This window comes from Leptosomus discolor, chromosome 9 (assembly GCF_034619465.1).
Source record: "Leptosomus discolor isolate bLepDis1 chromosome 9, bLepDis1.hap2, whole genome shotgun sequence".
Taxonomy (NCBI): domain Eukaryota; kingdom Metazoa; phylum Chordata; class Aves; order Leptosomiformes; family Leptosomidae; genus Leptosomus; species Leptosomus discolor.
In genome coordinates, this window is record NC_141399.1 from 27,070,115 (window position 1) to 27,089,733 (window position 19,619).

The 19,619-nt window shown below is 45.3% G+C and overlaps 1 protein-coding gene across 1 annotated transcript; it reads left to right on the forward strand.

Moving 5' to 3' along the window:
* Nucleotides 1–1,133: 1,133 nt before the first annotated feature.
* On the forward strand, nt 1,134–19,059 carry LOC104351520 (heat shock factor protein 3). The gene is made up of 13 exons (XM_086470028.1): nt 1,134–1,268; nt 2,675–2,783; nt 4,459–4,586; nt 7,646–7,770; nt 8,657–8,732; nt 9,460–9,521; nt 9,996–10,077; nt 10,355–10,488; nt 11,340–11,585; nt 12,902–13,007; nt 13,565–13,630; nt 14,932–14,998; nt 15,576–19,059. Exons 1-13 carry the CDS (start codon nt 1,149–1,151, stop codon nt 15,905–15,907), a joined length of 1,653 nt encoding a protein of 550 aa, XP_086326154.1. The 5' UTR covers nt 1,134–1,148; the 3' UTR covers nt 15,908–19,059.
* The last annotated feature ends 560 nt before the right edge of the window (nt 19,060–19,619 follow it).

Consider the following 19,619-nt stretch of genomic DNA (forward strand, 5'->3'; position numbering starts at 1 on the left):
AACTTTGTATTACATTCATCCCTGAACACTGATACTTCATAGCAGAATCCTTACTCCTAGAACTTCCCTTTCTCGCTTCACTAATACTACAGAAGTTGCAAATGGGCAGAAAAATAGATTTCAGTCGTTTGATAGCTAACCAACTCGCTTTTTATCAAGGCAGACAGACTGAACGCGGGGTTCTTTCCTGACACCTGACTGCAGAGAAACCACTGCTCAAGAAAGAAAGGAAAAAAAGTTATTAAAGGAACGAAGGAAACCATTTCATCCCTTACTTGCAGAGCAGGGCTGGACGTGGGCTGGGCGGGAAGGGGAAAGCGTCAGCCGGGAGCCATTCCGGCGGCGGCAGCCTGCAGAGTGCGGGCGGCAGGGGCCAGCGGGGACAAAGTCTGGGCTGTAAAATCGGGCGCTGCCTGGCTCCCCGCGGGCTGGCCCGGCCCGGCCCCAGCCCCAGCCCCGGCCCCGGCCCGGAGCGCCACCCGCTCCCGCAGGCCCGCCCCGCGGGGCGCCGGACCCCGCCCCAGGGCCCCGCACTCCCCACGGCAGCTTCCCCACGGCAGCTTCCCCGCCGCCCTCCTGCCCGCAGGGGGTGGGCCGCTCCGCTCCGCTCCACGCCACGCCACGCCACGCCGCCAGGCACCTGCGGGCCGCGCCCCAGCCGCGCACACGGAGCCCCGCCAGACCACCGCCCCCCGCCCCGGGCTCGGTGCCCCGCGGGCTGGCCCCGCCGGGTGGGGGCTCGGGCCCTGGTGCGACGAGCCCCGGAGCGCGGCACAGGGCACAGAGCTGCAGCACGTGGGCGCCGGCACCTACCTGCCGGGCAGGGCGCGGTGCGGCAGGACGCGGCGCGGCCCAGCGCCCGGCCCAGCCCCGGCAGCAGGCCCTCCCCGGGGACAGCACGGGCGCGGCGGGCAGCGCGGCCCCTTTAAAGGCGCCCGGTGATGTCACGGGGCCCCGCGCCGCGCTCCCTCGGGAGCACAACAACAGTCACGCTCGCAGCCGCCGGGCCGGCGAGGGGGCGGGGTTGGGCGGCACGCACCAATGAGCGGGCTCCCCGGCCGGAGGCGACGCCCCGTGTAGCGTCACGGCCGCCCTTGTCCGCCCCGCCCGCCCCTGCCCGCTGCACGAGAGCGCGGCCCGGCCCGAGGATGCGGGAAGGGCCGGCGCTGCCCGGCGCCCCCGGCGCCGCCCCGGTGCCCGGCTTCTTGGCCAAGCTCTGGGCGCTGGTAGAGGACCCGCAGAGCGACGACGTCATCTGCTGGGGCAGGGTGAGGGCGGCCCGCGGGGCCCTGGCCCAGCTGCGCTCTGCCGCCCGCGGGGTGGGAGGCCGGGGCGACACAGAGCGGGTGGCGGGCCGGAGCCGGGCGTCCCGAGGGGCGTGGCGGGGACGCTGGGCCGGGGCTGCGGGGCCCTGGGGGCAGGGCGGGGAGCGGCGGCGGCCGCGCCGCAGGGAGCGGGACCGGGGGCGGCGGCGGGGCCTGGCGGGTCGCTGCGGAGCCGGGGGTGGTGGCTGGGGAGGGCCCCTTGATCCACTGGGGAGCCGGCGGGTTGGGGCGCCCCGAGACCTCCGCCCGGCCCCGGGCAGCGGCCGCCCCCACGGCGGAGGTGCGTGTGCGGGGGTGGCAGTGCGGCCCGGCAGCTTGGCGGGGAGAGCCCCGCTGCGGGCAGGGACCGGCAGAAGGGCGGACGGGGTGGGCGAAGGGCGCGGGCGGCGCCGGGGCCGCGTTGTGCCCCGGTGTCCGCCGCGGGGCTGCCCAGGGACCGGGCGGCGCGCGACGGAGTACCTCCGAGTGTTAATATTTCAAATTACGGTAATTAGCTCAAAGCGGTGACTCTCGGTAGAAAAGACACTTCAAGAAGTAATTAATTTTTAGTTTTTTTTTCTCGCCGAGATGCGGAGGGTCGGCCTTGCTGGGCCGCCTGCCCCGGGCGTAGCAGGGCGGTGAGACACCTAGCAGAAACACGGCGGCGGGGTTTGTTCCCTGTCAGTTTTTAATCCTCCGGGGGAGGATTTTCTCCACTTTTTTCAGAGGTTTGGCCTTGACGAAGGCAAAGATGAAAAGAAGCATTATTTTTGTTCTCTTTGTGAAGAGCATAAAAGTGAGACAAAGATCTGCCCGGTGTCAGGAAGTTTGAACTGGAGAATGTGATGAATCTGGAGCTGTTATGTCACAGTTACCCTTTTTCACCGCTGGGTTGTGTTGTCTGAACTTTTAGTAACTCTGCCATGTTTCTTGTTTATTTTTGGTGGTGACATAGTGCGTACAATGGAAGAATCTCGTCAGGAGCTGAGCAGCTCTGATCGAGGGAGATAAAAGCCCTCTAGTGGCATGAATTCCGTTGTGCTTCAGCAATATTTATGTTTCCTGTGAATGAAGAGAACAGCAGATACATGGGTTTTGAGAGCAGTTTTTCTTTGGATTAAGATTAAAAGCTTCAGAGCTTTAAAAAAATCCCCCATTCGATAGGAGTGTTCCATATGACTGTGGTTTTGGATTCAAACTTTTTAGTGCAGTAGGACTCAGAAGTTCTCACATAGACAATTCCCTTTGCTAAGTGTTTTGCCCTTCCCTGTTGTAGGAACTGTCTCTGTTGATTTATGGTCTTGATTCATGAGCAACACCTTAGAAAAATTGTGCTTGTTCTCCAACTGTTACTTCTGCTTATTTTCTAGAACGGTGAGAACTTCTGCATTTTGGATGAGCAGAGGTTTGCCAAGGAGCTACTCCCCAAGTACTTCAAACACAACAATATCTCCAGCTTCATACGACAGCTTAACATGTGTAAGCTTCAGCTGTTCTCATGGGTTCTTTCTGCCAAGTTCATTGCTAATGGCATCGATTTGAATTTCTTTAAACTAACCAGTTGACTTGGCAGGTCTTTCATCCCTGAAAACCTGGATTCTGGTCTTGAGCTTGCTCTGCAAAAGAAAAGAGGAACAGTAGGGCTTAGCTTAGTCTTTGTTTTCTGTGTTTCAGCTCTGAGTCCTTTTGAGCAATGACCATAAAAATATTGTTTCATGTACTGGTACCTAAAGCTGGGGCAGAGTTCAGTGGGTTCCAGCAGTCGTGTTAATGGTCATGGCAACAGCAATCTTATGCATACCTAGAGGAGCAAAGGCTGCATCTACACCCGTGCATCCAGTATATGAAAAAAATGGCCTAGATCATACTATTGCCTGCATCACTAGGTTGAAACAAGATTAGTCATTCTGATAGATCGAGCTGGGCACAGTTTCTCATGCTTTCTGTGCTCAACTTGTGAGCATCATATAGCAGCCGTTATATAACATATGCACAACTTGTACAGGCAAAGAAGCTGGAGTGAGGTGGTAATTCAAAGCCGTAGTACAATGTGCAGGTCTGCAACACACAGCAGAAAGAGTTGCCCTGTGATAGATAGCTTATGGGCTGAGTGACGGTACCAACCGCATAGAAGATGTCTGCCTTACTTGGAATTTCCCCTCAGAGTGAGGGGGAGGAACTCTGTCCTTGCCCAGTAGGTTTACCTGGTCTCTCTAGCTGATGCCTATTTAGATTTTGTCAGACATGGGAGAGAAAGCATACTTTTAGCCTCTTGACATAGGGTGGATGCTGCTGTTTGTGTCAAGTGTTGAGATTCCATCACTTGAGTGTCAATGGATAATGCAAACAAACTATTACCAGTTGCCTTGTAGCGAGGGTAGATGCTGAAATGCAAGTATTCCTGTGAAGACACGCAGTGCAATGGCAGCCTTTTCCTGCTGGACCTATCCTAGCTTCAAGTGAAGTTTTCTAATGACAGCGCTGTGATAGGTGCAGTGAAACTGGAATACATTAACTGTGTTGAAAACTTGAACAAGGAGAGATATGGATTGAACTGTCAACTGTGTTTTCCATCTTGAAGCAGCGATGGAAATAGAGCTGGCAATGTCTTGTCTCATGCAGGCAGTCTGGTGTGGAGAAAGCACCCTATGTGCATGTATTTGCATAGGCTGAGAATGAATTTCTCTTCCTTGCTTTATTCTGTAGGCCCTGGTGGTGCATGATGGTGTTTGTTTTGGTACGTAGTTGATTGGGATTATAGGCCTGAAAGGGAAAGTGCACTGTTCTGCCGCTTCCACTGGGGCAAGATTTTATTCAAGATGTCCTAGAAAATCTCGTTTCCAACTAACCTCTGTGATTATTTGGATGTCACTGTCTTGCTTGAGGACGCTAGCTTGGCCTCTGCCATGCACGCTGTTCATACAGCCTGCCAGGTCATTTGATGGTATTGTTGACGCGTTCTCTAGCTGTGAAGATCGGAGCAGTCAAATTGCTGAGCACCAAAGAAGAGCTACTTTGGTTGGTTTTTGTAGTTCCTGCTCTCAGTAACTCTAGTGCTGTAGGTATTTCAGTAGCTTTGGGGTTTTCTTTAGCTGTGTGCTGTAACAGTCATCTTTGCACTGAAGAAAATGACTTTGTTCATACCTCTCCACAGATGGTTTCAGGAAAGTGATTGCTCTGGAGAATGGTATGGTTACAGCAGAGAGAAGTTCAGTCATTGAGTTCCAGCACCCTTTCTTCAAGCAAGGGAAGGCACATTTACTGGAAAACATCAAGCGCAAGGTACAGTCTAAGCATGTATTTACTTCACTTTTGTCCTGGTTTGTGCTGGAATAGAGTTAATTTTCTTCCTAGTAGCTGGCACAGTGCTGTGTGTTGGATTTAGTGCAAGAATAATGTTGATAACACGCTGATGGTTTAGTTGTTGCTAAGTAATGCTTATCGTAAGCAAAGTATTTTTCGGTTTGCCATGCTCTGCCAGTAAGCAGGTGCACAAGAAGCCAGGAAGGCTGACCCGAACTAGCTGAAGGGATATTCCATTCCATGGAACGTCATGCCCTGTATAGAAACTGGGGGAGCTGGCCGGGGGGCAGATCGCGGGGAGGAGTGAGTGAGCAGCTGCATAGTGTTCAGCCGCTGGCTGGGGTTAAACCACAACAACTTTGTTATGAGAAGTAGCTTAGCAAGAGCTAAGAAATTCCATGGGAACCAAGGCTGCACATCATGATGCAAGCCTTTGTAACTCCCTCCTGAATGCCAGGCTAGTGTTTGGCTTGGCCTCCTCATGCCAGCTCTTAGACAAAACACACCCTGCTGTTGTGCAGCAATGCGTTGGAGTAGGACCGCATTCTTCATTGCTGTCAAACTAGAGCCCTTTTTCCACAGAGAGTTCATGTACCTGCTTACATCTTAGCACGGTCTTCGATTCTGCCAGCATAGCAGAGCTGGAAAAAGTCACAAAGGGAAAGAAGTAAAAGAAAATACATTCCTGTTTGGTGCTCACTGGCATTTAGCAAAGGCATCAGTAATCAGTTGGTTTGGGCAAGTTTGCATAATTTACATTGTTCCTCCAAAACTACGTTGCTACTAAGCTTCATCTTTATTAGCACTTCCCAGTTTTCTTTTGTACATTCAGGCTTTGTCTGACCTGTTTCCGCACAGATATTTGTCCTCTTGGCACATTACAGCCCATAATATCCTGGCTGCCAGAGAAAGAGTATCATGATACATCATGTTGACACTTGAACTGCAGAATCTTTTCTTTAGAATGTCATAATGTGGTAGCTACATTGCCCAAGTTAATAAAAGTGTAGGGTAGGCTCAAGCCACAATTGTGTTTTGATTGATCCTTCACTGCACCGTCTCTCTCAGAATCATAGCTGATTAAATATCGACGTACAGTTGCTTCTCTGACTCAGCCCGTGCTTTTCCCAGGTGCTGTAATCGCTAACTTGTCTTGGCTTGCACACCTTGCTTGCTGGTATGCTGGGGCAGTCAGCTGACGGCATTGTGTATGGCACCATGTATCCCAGGACTGTTGCGCTGGGTGGAGTATTCTAGATGGAAAGACGAAAGCTCTAGTTAGTGCCGAGGACCTTCATATGAAACTATTGAATAGGTTGGTGAAACATACTCTTATTCCATAGGAAATGTTAGTGATTTTTTTGCCAAACATCCATTAGCTTTTCTTACTCATTTACTGTCTGGAATGGAGTCATATTTCAGTACTTGCTGCAAACTGGATTCAAGCCTCTTGATGGGAATGCGAGTTTAAGTGCAGGACTTCCTTTATGTACTCCCTTCTAGTGTTAGCTCTGCTGGTGTGCTTTGGTCTTGGCATCCTTATTATCTAGTTAGAGACTCTGAAGAGAGCAGTTCTTGCACTTGGGCAGAATGTTTTAGTTTGGCCCTTTGTTAGGGGCGGGCTGACTGCCTTTGAAATTTCCACCTGCTGGCTGCATCTTTTGGGTGTCTTCCCCGTGGAGCGGTGGTATGCTGAAGAGAAATCAGATGGCCCTGAATTTCATTTGGGATAAGACTCATGTACCTTAGCATAAGACGCTATCTACAACGAATAGCAAAGCATCTGAAAATGTAGATGGAGAGGACTCTCAGGCCATTCAGTCCATCCTTTGTAATGGTAGATTATGTTAAGAAAGTAGTTGTTTCTGTGGAGTGATTACATAACAATTAAGTTCTGTTTCATCATGAAGTGATGGGGTGTTCTTTTATAACACCATGGGTCCTTTTCTGACCATCCCATTCTCCTTTGAAAAAGAGGGATCTGTGAGCCAGCCTCTGTGGAAGTTATCTGGAACTTCAATGGGCCAATCCCAGGTGCTTTCACCTCCCCCTTGAAATTTAGTAGAACAATAAGAAAAGCCATAGCATGTTGTAGGTCGGAAGGGACATCTGGTGGTTACTTGGTGCAACTCCACTTCGTTCAATTAAGGTCAGTATACAGCTAATGATTTTTAAAACTATGCCCACAAAACCTGGACGTGTCATTCAGACATGGGGTGCATCAGACCTGTCTTTCAAAATCCCGAATTGTATGTTAGCCATCAGTGCCACCACTGCAGAGACAGTTGCTGAAGGAATTAGAAAATTTTTAATATGGAAGTGTAGGGAGGAGAGTGAACTTTTTGTTTTCTGATGACTCTTCCACCATCGTTTGAAGAGGTGGCATTCGTGGATTCTGCTGTGGGCAGAAGAGCAGTTTGGACTCTGACTTTCTGGAGACAAGTCTCCATAATTTTGGAATATCAGTGAGCAGAGAGGTAATAGAGAAAATGCCAGTATGAGAATCTGCAAATCAAGTGATGTGGGACAAATTTTCAAATTGGGTAGGATACATCTAATTAGACACCTTCCCTCTGCCCCAGTAACTTCATGGAAATTTGTTACTCCTGTGCTGGCAGATTTACCTCCACCTAAAAGGAAGTATCATCTTATTACTCCACTATCAATTCTGTTTTGTTTTTGGCTGGTGTCTTACTCTTCAACACTAGAGGGCAAGCTGTCACCAGACCTGTCAGAGAGAACTCCCTAGGGAAGGCCGTTTTCAATCTGTGGTGGGTTTTTATCATGAATTACAATGGTACACCTACTGTCTACATGTACAAAGTGCTAATCTCTTGTTTTCATTGGCATCTTGTTTTTTTCATACAGAGTAGACTGTCATCTGTGGCAATTGGGGTGTTCTGTGATACAAGAATTATAGTGTTACCTAATCTTCATGGAGTTTGTACCTGTTCTTCTACAGACTACACTCTTCCTGTAGAAAGGAGTATGCAAGGCACTGTTCATAGTAAAGCATGCACAACCTGCTCCTATTTTAGGTATCTACAGTAAGAACTGAGGATCTAAAGGTCTGTACAGAGGATTTGCACAAAGTACTCTCTGAAGTCCAGGAAATGCGAGAGCAGCAGAACAACATGGATGTCAGACTGGCTAACATGAAGAGGTAGACTCCATCTGTTTCAGAGGCACTTACACATTGAATGTTGCTTATATCTAATGGAGCTTGACTCTAAATGTGGGTCTCATTTGAACTGGAAACAGGTGAAGCTATATTTTTTCCTAAGAATCCCCATTCCACCCCACACAACATTCTGAATCTTGTTTGGTTTTATGATATATATATATTTCTCCAGTTACAGACCAGAGATTAAGACTGGGAGTTTGTTGACTATCTTGACATTTCATTTTCGTTGCCATCACCTGTAGTAGTTTTTTAGGGTGATAAAAGCATATTTGCTAAACACAAAACAGGGTTGGGTGCAGTGAGGGAGAACTAGTCTTTGGGTTTCTGTCTAATTGAAAGTGGACTTTGCACGTCCTCATCTCTGGTCACTCAGGTTGTTTCTGAACAGGCACTGGTAATTTGTTCAGTCATTGGTATGCAAGCAGGTATCGACCAAAGTTCAGGACATACCTTCACTGTACTCTCTCTGTTCCTTTGAAAAAACAGAAACAAACAAACAAAAAAACCCCTCAAGCACAAACTTTGAAACTGTTCTGACGTGGTCTGTGTTACACTCAGCCTGTTTCCGAACACCAGGTCTTTATTCTGAGGCTTTGAAGGCATACCTCAGATCGAGATGATTGATAGAGCAGCAGAGGTCAAGGATGTCTTTATTAGTGAGTGTTTGGTCCTGTCTGATGGAAAATTGAGTGAATTTGACCCAGAGTTTATACTAGTGGATTGGATTAGCTGATTGTTAGTTATCCACGGAAGGAGTGTTGCCATTGGTCCTGCAAGGTACCATGAAAGTCTGAAAGCTGTAAAACTAAAGCATATAAAGTAAACTCTGTTCATCCTCTGTCTTCTGATTTATTCTGCATTGCAGAGAAAATAAGGCCCTGTGGAAAGAAGTGGCAGTTCTAAGGCAGAAGCACAGTCAACAACAGAAGCTGCTGTCTAAGGTACCATTGCAGCATCTTCAGTGCTACCATCCTTATTCCTGCCTCTGTGACACTTGACGGCATTCTTTGCTTATGTAGAATGACAAATGACACAGAGCTGAACAGGCTTATTAATACAGCATAAAGAAAATGTTCACAGTTCCTGAGTGTCCTAGAAGTAGCACAGCAAAGAACCACGAGCAAAATACTAAGGAGAAGTCATAGTGAAAAGGATTTCAATGTGTTTGAAATCCCAGTGATTATTATTTGGTGAGAAAGCAGTAAATCAAGCTGACATGGGGTAAACGTGGGCTGGAGGCAGTGTATGGTAACAGGAGCCTAAAATGAGATTGCAGGCACATGGAATGGAGTCTGAAAGATCTTGGATCAAGACAGACTTAGACTGCTCAAGAAGTCAACCTGGAACCCAGAAACTATAGGAGCTTCTGCACTGGAACACATTTTCTCTGGTTTATCCCTCAGCTGTTTCTGGTCAGGAATCCTCTAGCAACCTGTGATGTTGTATTAATTTAAAAAAAAAAAAAAAAGTCCAGGTGGGATAATTTTTCAATGACATTTGTAACCATCATTTTGGTTTTTAAGACATGAACACTAATGACTTTTTTAATTTACCTATTAAGTTGCATTGCATAACTACATAATTTTGTAGTAAGATCTGAATTAATAATTTAATGTTAGGATTGCTATGCTGACCACTTGTTTTTGGTTTTTTGTTTTTACTTTTTAGATTCTTCAATTTATACTAAGTTTGATGCGAGGAAATTATATTGTTGGGGTCAAAAGAAAAAGGTAATTACTGGATAGGTCACCAATCAGTGTCAGATGTGAATTATTGGTAGGGATAAATCAGCTTCTAGAAGCAAGATATTTTTCTTAAGATGTATGAAGAATATTTCAATCACTTGTACATTCAAACTTGAGAAAGCTGAGGGAAGTTGAATAAAGCATGAAATAAAGATTTCCCCCTCTTTATCACTGGAAAAATGGGTCGGAAGAGAATATACGATACGTTTTAAATTTCGAGGGGCACAGTTATCAGAAATGGTAACTCTTTGAAAACGTGCAGATGCGACTGACTTACTCAAAACAAAAAGCGTGTTTAGAATGCAACGTGTCTGCAGTATGCGTACTAAAAAATGTTTCCAAAAGCCAGTTTCCTGAGAAGGGGAAGAATGATTGTTTTTACCATTACTGCACATATTTGGCATTGCTACAGTGTTTTTTTTCTGCAGAACTACGTACTAAAGCTGTGTTTTGTCTCAGGTCTCTAACGGATGCTGCAGGCGCTTCACCTTCCAAATACAGTCGTCAGTATGTTCGCATACCTGTGGAGAGTGGCCAAGCAGTAAGTCTTCCCGGGGAAAGAGACAGTGGGGTGGACAGGATGATATACAGTGATCTCGAAGTCTTCCTTATAACTATGTTACCATAATCTTATCATGAAATGCACTCGGGTTTGAAATGGGCAGCTTTAAAGCATTGCTTTGTAAAATCATGCAAATCAGTACAACTAGTCGTAGATGAAATCTGAACAGAAAAGAGAAGCTGCAAGAAGGACGGAGCTTCAACATCAAAAAAGGCAGACCTTTGGGTTTACTCATTCTCTTTGCTGTATCCGGCAGATGGCTTTTTCTGAGCATCATGCAGATGATGAGGATGGAAATAGTACAGGTCTCATCATTCGAGATATCACCGATACCCTTGAAAATGCCACTGATGGTCTCCTTGCTGTGGCACACACAAGTGGCAGAGCCAGGTATGTTTAAAGGATGTGGGAATATTTATGCTTAGGTTGTTAACCAGGTGGTTATGTTAGTGTAAGGGATCCATATGAATTCTGAGAAACAGCCTCTTTGAATTTTTACTCTATTTTTTCATGACAGACCTGTTCATGGCCTGTCTTTTTTACAGCATGTAGCATTGGTCATGGTCAGCAAAGCTTTCTACGAGCTCATGTCTCTTAAGGAGTCCCTGAAGGCCCAAAGAGCTGATTGGCAGTTGAAGTTTAATTTGCTGAGGCTTTTCTGTCTACTCAACAAATAATCACACACTTAACTTTCTGACTGAACAGGGACCTGAATGCATATATGGGTTACTAATAAACAGTCCAAAATATATATAGGTTCCTAACAAACAAACCAAGATGTATAGTTTTACCTCCGCTTTCAGTACTACTCTCGCTAGTATTATGCTAAGCATAACTGAAGGGAAGGCATTCTTCTGTGTGGCATCAGATTCTCGTGCAAACCCATTTAGTTGCTAACATCCAGGGTGAAATATGGACCAATTTGGAATCTTTTATTTCCAGAGATGTGATGTTAGGAGTTTCCCTCCTGCCTAATTTCCATATACTATTTTGCTGCTTTTGGCCTGGGAAGATGGGGTGTTTTGCTCTGATACATGCTATCTGTACAAGCTGTAATAAGAGATTCTTCATCTGCCTTTAGGAAGGCACTTTTTTTTTTTTCTAAAGACCAGTTGATGGTTTGAACCCTTGATTGGCTTGACCTTATTAGGTATTAAGATTGGAGATACTCAACTTGAAATGAGTGGTAGTACAGTTCATGAATTCTCCTATGTGTTCTTTCTCTTTGGGTTGTATTTTAGAGAGACACAGGCAGCTCTGGATTCTGGCTTACCTATTTGTCAAGTATCTCAGCCAAATGAGTTATATTGTGCAGAACCTGTCCCACCAGTTCATATAAACGATGTCAGCAAACCCAGTGAAATAGGAGGTGTTGCTGTGGAACTCCATACTGCACAACCTAATGCTCCAGAAGACCCCGTGTCGGTGATTGACTCCATCTTGAATGAGAATAACTCTGGAAACCAAAATGATCCTTTACTGGACAGGTATTAACTTGTTTCTGGAAAATGTTAGGCTGTCATCGTCATGTGGGATCTTGTCAAAGTTTTAGAAGATGTGTTTAGCAGAACATAGTGAAGTAGCTTTTTAAATGTCGATGAACTGAATTTTCTGCCCTTTTGTTAGTAGGTCGTGAAAAAGACAAGTGTTAACATCATACACTAAAAGCAGAGCAGGTTCATCTGTCATATCTCTGATAGTGAGTGTGCCTGACTTCTGATGTGTCAGTCTGAGGACTGGCGAGGTCAGTCTGTCACATCAGCCCTTGTATGGCTAATGACTGGCCCTGCCAAGTGCTGCCGAACAGCAGATCAAGAGTAGTGCTTTCAGGAGGGCACCGTGTGCTGCTTTGTTCCTGAGAACTGGATATGGATTTGTGTGGTGGTAGTCTGATGTTGGTTTGCTGTCACTTCCTTTCTTTGCCCTTCATTTTTGCAAAGGGTTGTTTCCCTCATGCGTTGTCAGATCAGATTTGCCCCAGGGTCAGACTCACGCGGGCTGTGGTTCATACTCAGCAGGGCTGCTGCTTAACCAGTTCCCAGCTCTATGCTGGCCCCGAAGCTTTAGCAGCCCTGTCGTTTGTGCGGCTGCATGGTGAGCTGGATCAAGGAACAGACTTTAGTTCTTTCTCCTGAGAGCTCTTCTGCTGTGGTTAACTTCATGTGGGAAGTACTGAGATGATGTGTTGGAGCACTCGGTGTAATGTGAAGGCCTTGTAATATCTTACCTCATTGGCACTGCAAAATGTGGGGCAATGCCTCTGGACTCTCTGGTGCTGTAGCTGAGTATTCCAGCGTAAGAGGCAGCTTGCAGCGCCGTGAGAAGTTCAGTACGGGTGTGTGCATGCTACTTCCTTTCTACTTCATTCACTGCCCAACATGTCCTGCCCCGTCCTTGGAAACGTGTAGGATTTGGCAACAATCTGATGTTTCAAAATAGGTAGCGTTCCTTCAGATCCAGATTATTTCCAGCCCTTTGCTTATCACTTATTGATTAGCAATAAGGTGAAAAGGTGAAAGCCATCAGACTTTAGTTTAAACATATACTGGTATATAAGCTGGGATCTGAGAACATACAAAAGATATTAAAATGAAGGAGGAAGTAGGTATGGGAGGAGGAACTGCTTTTTTTATATGATAGCGCTTGTTATACTTGCTGTTCAGATAGTCTTCCTTGTACCTGTCCTTCAAAGAGTTGAACCGTGAAAAGTGGTAAAGAAATGCAGTTTCATTCATTTGGCAATAAGCTATTCTGGAATTGCCAACTGTTTCTTACAGTACTACATCATGTTGTCTTTATTTAGAGAAGAAATTCAGGATTTTCTGAATTGCATTGATGCCAGCCTTGAAGAGCTTCAAGCAATGTTATCTGGGAAGCAGTATAACTTTGGTTCTGAAGCTTTCAGCGATGTGAGTGTCTTTTCACTTTTTCCTATTTCTGAAAAATACTGATTAGGTTGCACCATGAAATTTCACTGATTTATTCCGTGTTGTAATGGCAAGAGAGGGGAAAATCCTGAAAAGTGGATAGTTATGGGTGGAATGACACGTAGTCATTCTAGGAGTCTAACAATGTACAAGGTAACATTGAGAGCCTTTTTCAGTTCATACAGTATTTCCGTTATACGTTACTCAAGGGAAAACAAAAAAAAATTGGACTTGCTTCTCCTTCTCAAGCCTTTGTCATATGTCTTCACATCCTGATTATGTGTTTGATTATGCATTATGGGATGGAATGAAACTCAGCCATATACCTGGAATCACTGGCAAATATGGTGCCCTTTTCTTCTCCCATGACCTCAGTTTACTGCCACAGGTGGAAAGTACATTACTGTAGGCCTGTGGAGGAGCCACCTTCCCTGTGTTTCAGTGGATGGAGTGGTGTGCTGGATCCTGCTGCCCTTTCAGGAGCTCTCTGAAGTTTTAAGAACCTTATTATATGACATACAGTCTGTTTTTATTTTCAGACATTTAATCCTGAGCTGCCAGCCCTGGATATGAACTTGATGGAAACCTCCCCCGGTATGGAAAATGTAAGAGTAAGAGTTGCTCCTGTGATGGGGGAGGGTTTATACAATGTTGAGAGCTACATTTTGACTGGTGCAGTTTGAAGGCAGGAACTGGATGATAGCACAGGATGAAACTGCCATTTTATCTAGTCCTGCTGACATAATACTTTCAGTTATCACTGTTGGCATATATGAATTTAGGAGGGTTCTCAAGATAATTTCAAGTCTTACGTTCCTAGCTGCAGTAGTAGACTCAGTGGGCTGATTTGAACTGTCGCTTTGCTTTGAATAACATTTTCTTTGCTTTCCAAATACACCTGAGAACATAAGGAAGAGGAAAACAAACTGGTGTCTGTTGAATCTCCCCAGGGAAGTGGTGGATTCCCCAGCATTGGACATTTTTAAGGTTTAGCTGGACAGGGTGCTGGGCCATCTTGCCTAGATGGTGCTTTTTCCAGCAAAGGTTGGACCAGATGATCCTTGAGATTCCTTCCAACCTGATATTCTATGCATCAGCTGATTTTTTTTTTCCCTTATTAGTTCTGTACCTTCTGTTTAGAATGAGGGTAGAAAAATCTTGTCTTTTTTTGGTCTTAAGTGTATGAGAACAGTTTCTTGGCTTGTTTCTCCTAGCCTCGGGGATTCCCATGATGTCTTTTAGCCAAGTAATAACTAGGTCTGGAGTTATAGTTCAGATGAGATTGTGTGTCTTAAGTCTGTCTGAAGACTGAAGGAAAAGTACTAAATGAAAAATCTAATGCAATATGCTGTATTCATTCTGAATGTGTATGGAATTTCCTCAGAGGACATACAGAAGTTCAGTGCAAATTTACTTCTTTTGGTCTGGTTCCTAAAATTGTTTAAAAAACCCCAAAAACCTTGCAAGTGTCATTTATTTTGTAGTCCTGAAATAATATTTAAACTAGGACTTCCCAGTCAGAAGAGCTTAGACCACAACTGAGGTAAAATGCGCCTGTGTTCAAGCAGTGCTTGCAAAATTTAACTGTATTGATGAAATCATGCTTGCTTAACAGTGTTATTCCAAAAAGGATCACTGTAATAAAGCTTCTGGTTTGGAAGGTAAAATAAATATTTGCTAGTCAGAAGCTTGTGTGGCTTTAGTAAGTTAAGTTTGTCTGTATTTCACCGTGCCTTCTGAGAGCTCCTGTTTGCTGGCCCTCAGGTGCAGCAATGGGCTCATTGGTCAACTGTTTCATTTCTCTTCCCTCCTCCTTTCACCTTTACTTTTGTTAATCAGTCAGCGAAGACTTGGATTTTGTTGTCGTTGTTAAGCATTCTGTCTTACTCTGTTCATTTTGCTTCAGACTGCAAACTTGGCAGAGAACACTGAAGATCTGGGAGTGAATGAGAGAGAAACATCAGGAAGCAAAGGTGGGCAGGAAGGAACACCGAGAGCTGTGACAGTTCCAAATTCTTCCAAAACTGTGTGTTGAAATGGAATTTTTGTAGCCTGTAATATGGTTTATCTCCTCCTTTGGTCTGGGCTTAAAATTTTTGTGAAGTCTGAAATGTTTCACTGATCTTGATGAAGCTGTGCCTCAATCTTAAGAGGCTCAATCCTGTGCCCCATGTTGGTGTTAACCATTTCCTTTTTCCTATATGTGTCAGAGGGTCACAATAGGGAGCAGAACTGCAAATGTCCCTGTGAAAATATCTGCTGTATGGGCCATGAGCCCCACAAATGCAGTGCTACACATTTCACTACTTCAGTGCTGCCATTGCATGCTGTGTTGGGGACTTGAAGTGTGCTTCAGATGTTGATCTGAACAGACACCAGAGCCTTAGCTGCCCTCTTGCAGCTGTGGGTGTAGTCTGTCAGAGCTCAGCTGGATGGTTTTCTTTAGTGAACCAAGTTTTGAAGCAGCCTCCCAAGTTTTCCCTGTCTTGAATTGGAATCTTCACTATGTGACACAGGAGCCTGGAGTTTAAACTGTTTGTTTTCCCTCAGATATGCAGCTGATACAGTACAGGGCCAATCCTCTGCTTTCGTTATTTGAAGAATTACCTACAAGTGAAGCTGCAGGGAAGATGGAGGATCCGAAAGACCTTCTGCTGCCTGCCCTGGAGGAGAAACCTGCTCTTCATCCTCCATCAGGGAGCGGGACTGTCTTGCCACTAGCAGCTTCAGCAAGCCAGGCTGAGCCTCTGGATGCTCTGGGAATGGGTGATCCACCTCTCCTCTCGGAAGATGTGAATGGAGAGTATAAACTCTTTCCGCTCTTGCTCCTCAGTCCTGTTGCTAACTTCATAGAAGAGGCCTCTGAGATAGAAACTTCTTGAACTCACATAACATCCATTAACTGGCTTAGTGATGTGACAACAAACACATGGATCAGCAAGAACTTTGACCTCTCTTCTCACCTGCTTCCTGGGTGTCATATTCTGTATAGACAAATGAAAGTGATCTTTCTACAAGCGAAAAGCACATCTGGAAAAACTGAAAACAAGCTTGAAACAGGAGCTGGTGGGAGTGCAGGCACTGGGCGGAGGGGAAGAATAACCTCCCTGTAAACATACCACAGTGTATTCCATAACTTTTTATCCAGTATCCTTATTGCAAGAGGAAATCTGTTTGTATCCTGTTTGTAAAGTTTGGCTGGGTTTTTTGTTGCGTGGGTTTTTAGTTTATGGTTTGGTTTGTTTTGGTTTTTGTTTTTTTTTTTTATTAGCTGGATAGTACCGTGGTGTGTAATATTTTAAACATGGGTTTTAGTCTTTCTGAGAGCCTGTTTCAATAAGTGGCTTGTCTACTGTTTGGAATTAAGATACTTTTTAAGTTTTGGTTTTAATTTGAGATTTTTTGTGATAGTTTGTGGCTACAATTGTTTGCATCTGCTTAGATCACTTTTGTATTCCTGGATTTGCTCCTAGGTACAGGGAACATTTTTCCTATGGAAAATTACATTTTTAACTGTGGAATATTACTTTTTAACATGCTAACACGCATCCATTGCCACGGATTGTAGGTGTTGTGGTAGGAAGTGCTTGCCACCCTGCATAATGCTGATTTCTCATGCACATTGCATGGCAGTTCTTCTAGGGTAACTTGCACCTAGCTCACAGGTCACGTGTCCTCAGAACTTTTGAGCAGAACTGATTCACCTCTAGCAAAATGCAGCAGCTGCCCTTAAAATGAGAGCCAGGGAGGGAAAGAGTCATGAGGTAACTTGCACTGATACATGACATTACGTTAAGATTCAGGTGGGGTCCCCCAAGGATCAATATTGGGCCCAATGCTGTTAATGTCTTCATAAATAATCTGGATGATGGGATCAAGTGTATCCTGATGAAGTTTGCTGATGGTACCACACTGAGTGGGGAAGTGGGCACTTTGGAATGGAGAGTCACACTGCAGGAAGACCTGGATGGGCTGGAAGGGTGGGCTAACAGCAGCCTCATGGAGTTCAACAAGTGTAAGGTCTTGCCCCTGGGAAAACATAATCCAGGAGTGCAGCACAGGCTGGGATCTGCCCGACTGGGGAACACCTCTGTGGAGAGGGACCTGGAGTTCCCAGTGGAGAACAAGCTCAACATGAGTGGACAGTGCAGCAAAGGAAGCCAACGGCGTCACCAGCAGAGACACAAAGAAGAAGTCATGCCACTCTGCTCAGCACTCGTGAGGCCACTCCTGGAACACTGCTCAGTTTTGGTCCCCGCTGCACAAAAAAGGTGTGGACAGGCTGGAGAGGGTCCAGGGAACAGCCACGAAGATGATCCACAAAGAAGACTGAGAGAACTGGGTTTGTTCAGCCTTGAGAAAAGAAGGCTTAGTGGGGGCCTTATCACCGTGTGCCAGTATTTAAAGGGTGGCTACAAAGGAGGTGGAGACTCCCTGTTTACAAGGAGTCACATGGAAAAGATGAGGGGTAATGGGTACAAATGACACAAGAGGAAAATTTTTCCCAACGAGAACAATCAGCTATTGGAATAATTTCCCCAGGGAAGTGGTGGATTCCCCAGCACTGGACACTTTTAAGGTTCAGCTGGACAGGGTGCTGGGCCATCTTGTCTAGACCATGCTTCTGCCAAGAAAGGTTGGACCACATGATCCTTGAGGTCTCCTCCAACCTGATACTCTATAATTCTATGATTCTCTTCTGCTTTCAGTAACTACTTGTTTACCTGACCCTTTATGAATACTGGACTTCTTGCTGTATTTTCTGCTTGTGGAATCTTAAAGCTAAATTAACTAGGTGCATTTGAGTCCTTTGACAGCAAATTACGAAAACGAGTGTCTGCTTAATCAAGAAATCTTTCCCCAAAATTCCTTTCTGCACTGTTTTCCTGACTTTGAGCAGCTGTAATGTAGACATCATCCCCTGGTGTCAGTGGAATAGCAAGTTCTTTACCGATACCAAGTTTGTAGCAGTCTCCCACTAGCCCACATAAAGCTGAAATTTGCTGTAGTGTGATAGGAAACTTTGGGCTAGAAGAGGCCTGGAGGCAGGTAGAAAACTCATTGTATAATATCACGTGATATTTCCTACCACTGCAATTACTTGACATTTTTTTCAATTTGGGAATTTAGGCTATCTTCAGGCTTTGTTCGCTCTGAAGTTTCTGAACTAATTAAGTTTGGAGTTCTTTTATATTTAAGAATCCAAGGTAATTTGATATTCTGAAGTCTTAGATAATGCATGTTGTCTACACTGGCCTTTCTTAATTGGATTTGTGCTTCATTGTCAAATCTTTTGAGTTGCAGAGGAGGATTCTGCTACTGAGTGTGTGTATACGTGTAATGCCTTCACAGTGTCATTTTATTCCCATGCTTCCATAACTGTTCTTTACCTCGTGACCCTTCGTGTTTGTATCTTTTGAATTGCCTTTTGTCAAGTATGTCTTGTCTAGCCTTTTCTAGTTTTTTGCTTACTACTTGAGACAAAGGGCTGAGTAGTCTCAAGTTTTCATGAGCTAAAGGGAGAGGGGGAAAATGAATGAATTGCATATCTGTCTGGGGTTCTGTTTTTTTTTAATTGCTTCCCAAAGGCCTCAAGTTTGCCAAGGGTGAAACAGTAAAACCCAGACTTTTCTTCGGTGCTGTTTTGACAGCACTGTGCAGACAATGAACTTTTTGGAGGGGCTGATCGTCTGTAACTCTCACTTCCTGAACAGGTTAGACTGAATAGTAGTTCCTGTTATGGATTATTGTCATGTTCTTCCACCATGGAGTCCTCTGATCTCAGTGCATCTCACCATCAGAGAGTTGATCTGGTTGCATACTAGTTTTTTAATACACTTTCTCTCTTAAGAAACCAAGGCTTAAGAAAACTGCAAATAAAAACTTGTGTATCTGTCTGGTTTATGTACTGGTCTAGGAAAAGTGTTTATTTGTGCAAGTTTCCTAAGAAAGATTGCAATGGAAAGGGGAAGGCTGAATAGCAAGAAAAACCCACATGTTGAAGTAATTAAACTCAAGAATTGCAAAACTGTTACTGTGTTTCTTGTACGTTCTTTTTGTGTGTGACAATACTTCCCAAACCTGTTTACTGAATTTTCTAGAGAGGAGAGCTTTAATGCTGTCTGGAGGATCTCCTCAGGCAGCTGCTGCTGCTTCAAAAATAACTGAAATGCCAGGTTAGCCTGGCACCTGTTTCCAGAGCTGTCAGCCTGAGAAAGAAGGAAGTTTAGGCTTATTATTCAACACACCACACAATCAAAGCTTGTGGGAATGGGACTAACCACCACTGGCAGGGTAGGGCCAGGTTGGCTTTGGGCACTTACTCATTGCATGCTGGGAGCTGGCCTTCACATCTGAGCCGTGAGGGGACCTGACACTTTCTTCGTAGATGGTGATGTGAAAGCTCAAAATACTGCACTGAGTGCTAGTGAGAAATGGACTTGTGGTGGAAAGCTCCCCAGCTGACCACCGAAAGTCGTGATGGATTGTGTGTTGTAACATGGCAATGCCAAGAACCTGTTGTAGAGATCACCACTTTGCCCCAAGCTCAGAGAAGTAAGTGCTACTGCTGTTTCAAAGGAGCGAGTGTCCTTG